This window comes from Rhea americana, unplaced genomic scaffold (genome assembly GCF_003343005.1).
Source record: "Rhea americana isolate MKP2758 unplaced genomic scaffold, rheAme1 scaffold_105, whole genome shotgun sequence".
NCBI lineage: Eukaryota > Metazoa > Chordata > Aves > Rheiformes > Rheidae > Rhea > Rhea americana.
The window spans coordinates 2590287-2595361 of record NW_028185095.1 but is presented as its reverse complement, the minus strand read 5'-3'; the positions used below and the strand labels follow the sequence as shown (position 1 = coordinate 2595361).

The 5075-nt window shown below is 42.6% G+C and overlaps 1 protein-coding gene across 1 annotated transcript in view; it reads right to left on the bottom strand.

The window, feature by feature from the left end:
* EPC2 (enhancer of polycomb 2) overlaps positions 1 to 5038 on the bottom strand; it is a 51577-nt gene extending 46539 nt beyond the window's left edge. The window contains exon 1 of the mRNA XM_085308661.1: positions 4624 to 5038. Coding sequence (XP_085164787.1) covers positions 4624 to 4776 — 153 coding nt within the window. The 5' untranslated portion in view covers positions 4777 to 5038. The remainder of the gene's footprint in view (positions 1 to 4623) is intronic.
* Between the last annotated feature and the right edge of the window lie 37 nt (positions 5039 to 5075).

Genomic DNA, 5075 nt, shown 5'->3' with positions numbered 1-5075 from the left:
TAGTCTCTTAAAGAAGATACCATCATCATGATGTTAAAGCTATCTAAGCATTTTAAGGCTCCCACTGATCAACAAGTATAATTTAGTATAAATAATTATGTTAAGTTGGGGGGAGGGAAGAGAGGAAAAAAAACAATTAATGCAGTGAAAGTCACTATCTACAACACTTCCACATGCAAATAAGCTTTAGAAGAGGTAAGCTGCCCAGGAAGAAGTGAAAGTATCTCCCAAGTGGGGAAAGACACAAGGAGAAGAGAAGCCGTTAAATGACCTCCAAGCTCAGACTTCATTGCAGAAATCAAACCAGTAGTATTGAAGTAATCAACACATTTCCAAGGAATAGAATATGCATGAAAAACAAGGCTTTTATGCTGACAAGTAACTGTAATATGTTAACATCTCCATTCATTTCCATGTATCAAAAACGACACACTCTATTAATAATTTAATTGTAGAAAAAATACATAATCTGGAAAATGCGTATGCAAAGTTTTAAACAATGAGCAGAAAGGCCAAAAAGCTTGGCTGACAGGGTTCCTCTTGTTAAGTGATTTTCCTTTCAGAAGTCTGAGCAATAAGCAAACCTGAGTATGTTTTCTCTGCAGTGCTGTTCACTACAGCACTACTATCAACTGGAAACCTGGTCATTTCAGAACCGAAAGAAAACAGAGCACTGCTGAAGTCTCCACCCAACATGTTTATTCTCACACATACAGGATGAAACTACTCCATGAAAAAAATTAAAAGCTGATTATTTGCTCATTTTGCAACCAGAAATCAGGGAAAAACTGTTCAGATGCAAAGGTATGTTCAGGAGAATGTGACTGTAGGACAGGCTCATTGTTAAATGCTTGGGGGAGTACTACCAGAAAAATAAAGTTAGTTCCTGACTGAACTCTTCCAGTTCATTTTATCAGTAAAAATATTTAGTATGCTACTCTGCATCAGCAGAAGGATTCAAACAAAAGCGGTATTTGTGCAAAAGTAATGCTTCCTGCCTTAAATGGGGAATGAATACGCTACGTTAGAAGCACCACTAACTCCATGATGCCTGGAAAGCCAAATAATGAACTCAAGTTTCCAGTGTTACAATGGAAACGGAATGAACTAAGGGATGGAGAGTGAGCGTGAGCAGAGACAAAGCAAGAAAAAGAAATCTTACATTTAACTATTTCCAGCCTTTCAAAAATACTCAAAAATTGAACATTACATCAAATGAAAGATTATCCTGAGGTGATTACTCAAGGATTGAGAATGAAATGCACTCCTTTTCATTCTAAGTCAGCATTTTAATAACCTTAAACCACRTCCTTAACTTGCTATTCATGCACTTTTTCCTATATAACCTTAGCCTTATCATTTCATGCCAAATCTAGCTATAAATGAACGTATTTTCAAACAAGAATTTTCAAGTGTCGCTTATATGGCTCTGACTGGGCAATCTATGTAACTTCCATTACCACCATGCTTTTAACTTTGTAACAACTCAAAGAAAGTTAAATCCACTTCCGAATGCCTTCCGCCTGAATTTGTCTCCTTAAACATGTTTCACCCCTGAAACCTGCAACACAACAGCAATATGTATTCAAACAAAAAACCCCAGATACTTATGGGATAAGAAACAGACYTATAAATTAGATATTCTGCAATTTTTCCCCCTTCTAGCAACAGCAATTCTTCAGCATTATGAAGTAAAACTCCTACTCATCAGGAAAACCCAAAATAAAAATGCTCCTGCTGAGCTTTAAAACTAACAAAAGGACATCTTTTTACTTTTGCTTAATTGTAACTCTCCTCTTACACGAAATGAAATTAAAATAAAAACCACACAAAGAGTTTAAATTTGGTTAAATTATAAATGCTTGCTAACATAAACACTACATACCAGAAGCCTAAACTTTTCAGAGCTGGAATCTCCACGCAAGTTAAAATACAAAAGCAAGCTGCTGATCTCTAAAAGGTTGTATGAATGGATACAAATCTCTAAGATACTGAAATGGGAAATAACTCCAGAATATTCATCAAGATCAAATCAGAAGAAAAGCCAGATGAAGATGCTCACACACACACACACACACACACACACACACTGAGCAGCAGTGTTGCTTGTAACGGGGTGACTGGTGGTTTATATTTTGCTTCTGGGACAACAGTGGTTGTATGTCATTTTAATACAAATAACCTTAGTAGTAGTATAAGAAATGGGTGACAAAAAATGAAATGCCCCAAACTGTAAACCTTTTCCATGTTCCAAATACAAAAATGCAGATTTTAGTCCATTTGTTTTTAATGTGGTTTATTTTTGGTGAAAAAGCTCTTATTGAAGTAGTAATATTGTATATACAAAATACTAATCATGAACAAAGCAGCTCATATGCCTGTACTGGCAAGATCAGGTTGTAAAGAACAGCAGGGCAGACAAACAGATCAACTTTAGCTATTTTAAAACTTGTAAATATAATTATTTCCTGTTAGAAAACAGACCTGGAAGAYAACACTCAACCCCCAATCCACTGTACTACATGATTCTTCCAATTTCACTGAGGGTTCACATAGAGATAGTGGCACACCAAGGACAGAGGTATACTAYGGCCACAGTAACACGAACTTTGCATCTTTGTACAGCAAGTTTAAATCATGAGCTACCCTAACGGTTCAGCTGGCTTTTACAAGATGTATCCCTGGCAGAAGTCTGAGTTTAAAAGGGTTCTGAAGCACCTAAGTAATTCAGTTGCCAGAAAGAAGTATGTGTATACAACCCTCCCTCAAAAAGCCCCTCTCAAAATAGTAAGGTGTCATTCGGCTGTGATTTGGTCTATGATAAAARCTGTTTAAGTGATTTTTTAAAATATTTAACAACTGTCATCTATAACAGCCTTTCCCAGAGGTGCTTCACATGCCACTAACAAAAATCCACATGAAAAAAAAATTGTGTAATATAGAAAAAGGCCTATCCCCTAAGTGAAACCATCATTACATGGCAAAAATATAAACAAACAATCTYGTTTGGCTGATGTATCTAGCACTATGCTTATGTATTGCTTCAACAACCATTTCATTTGCGGCAGATTGCGGCATAATATATCAAATACARCCACACTTCAGTGCAGAAGAAAACACCTCAATTTTACCAAAAGATAAATACTTTAGTACAACACTGAAGTAGTTTTAAAGTGTAAATCTAATCTTCTTGACAATCATTTAAGCAGCCCTTAAGCAGCTTGCTTGCTTTAACTCCTAAAGAAAATTTCAATCAACAAATGYAAAAGAGTATTARGAAAAAAAACATTTTAAAAAWAAGTCACACTGTATAAATATCAAATGCTAACAGAGCAAGCTAGACTTCACAGAAATCTAAGAAAAACAAATTACCCTCCAAGACTGCTTCATCAGTACCACATCGTTGTGCACTTCAAATAAGTTCTCAGGTTCTAGAGCAAATTTATTCTTTTGAAGTGCTGGAAGTTTTGATCACTGTGTATTACAAATTGCAATACGATGAAATAAGCAGCAGAAGAAACCAGCGGTAAGAGAGAGGACGACTTCTTTTAATATCAATAGTCAAGTGAGAAAAACCAATCGGGAAAGCACAAAGCTTCCTCTGASAGCTGTAACCTCTGAAAAGCCAATCCACACGCGCAGAGGTTTGGCTGAGGCGGAGACAGGGATTCATTGAAGAAATTCTTGAGGGTGCCTTTACTATCAGCTTTACATGCAGACCCAGACAGACAACAGCCTAAAGCTAAGCTAGACACAACTTGGAGGAGCACGAGTCAATATTAAAAGCAAATAAAAAAAACAGTAATACAAAATAGCACATGCAAACAACGGAGCTGAGGGCATGCATTTCCAAAGTGCTGCGCGCYCTATGCTTTGAAAACCCCGAGAAACTTATCTTTACCTCAGGGGCCAAAACTTATTTCTTCCTATCACACTTTGAAAAGCAGAATAAGTATCATGTACACGTTTTTAAAGCTTACTGCTTAATTAAAAAAAAAAAAACTAAGTGCTTAATAGCATAACGCAACACGTCTTGCTGATGTGCCTGACAGCTGGTGTACGCTCTGCAGCAGGACACGCTTGGTTTGTGTGCGTGTTGTTGATTTTTTTTTTTTTTTTAAGTATGAGAGAAAGCGCTCTTATAAAAACTACCGAGAATTTACAACAGAGCATCTGCCGCGGCCAACGTGCTTTCCCGCGGCGGCTCACGCCGCTGCCGGCGCCGCCGGGCTCGGCCCCCCCCGCCGCCCGGCCCGGCCCCGGCAAGCGGCGGCAGACCCAGGCGCGCTACGCCAGCGGCGGCCGCCGCGCTCGCCCGCTCATTCAGAGACGCCTCCTGCGCCTTCCTCCTTCTTACGCTAGCGTAAAGGCCTCCCCCCCCCACCGCCGCCACTAATCAAAACACTCGCGAGTCGGGACGCAAAGAAGATGGCGGAGCAGGGCCCGCTTACGGCGCCGGACAGCAGTTTACGCTGCGCTCTTTGCGCAGGGCCCCATAAGAACCGTGCAGCGCCGCGGCGGGGAGCGTGCGTAGTGCGCTTGGTGAATGCCAATGGCCTATTTCCCGTGAGGGGAGGGGGGTGTCTGATAAACAATGGTGCCCCCCCTGCGCGGCTCCCTTACCGATTCCTCCTCTTTCTCCATGCCCGTGGGCATCTGCGGCACAGCCCGGTTGATGGAGACGCAGTCGTTGAGGTCGGGCATGTCCTTGCCGCGGTAGATGGGCAGCGGTTTGGCGGCGTCTAGCGCCCGGGCTCGGAAGGAGAGTTTGCTCATTGTCTCCCCCTCACAATAACACCCCGGGGCCGGGCGGGCGGGCGGGGGGGGAACCCCTCACTGCGGCCGCGCCGCCGCCTCCCAGCCGCTCCCGCACCCGGCCCGCAACACCATGGAGGGTCCCGCCGCCCCGGAACAGCTCTCCGCGGGGCCGCCCGTAGCTCACAGCGCACGCCCCGCAGCCCTAGATCCGCGCCGGGCTCGCTCGATCCGCTCCCTGCGCCATGGCAAACATGGCGGACATTAACCAAAGCGGCCAGCGATCCCGACAGCCAACGCGAGAGCTCCGAGCGGGGGGG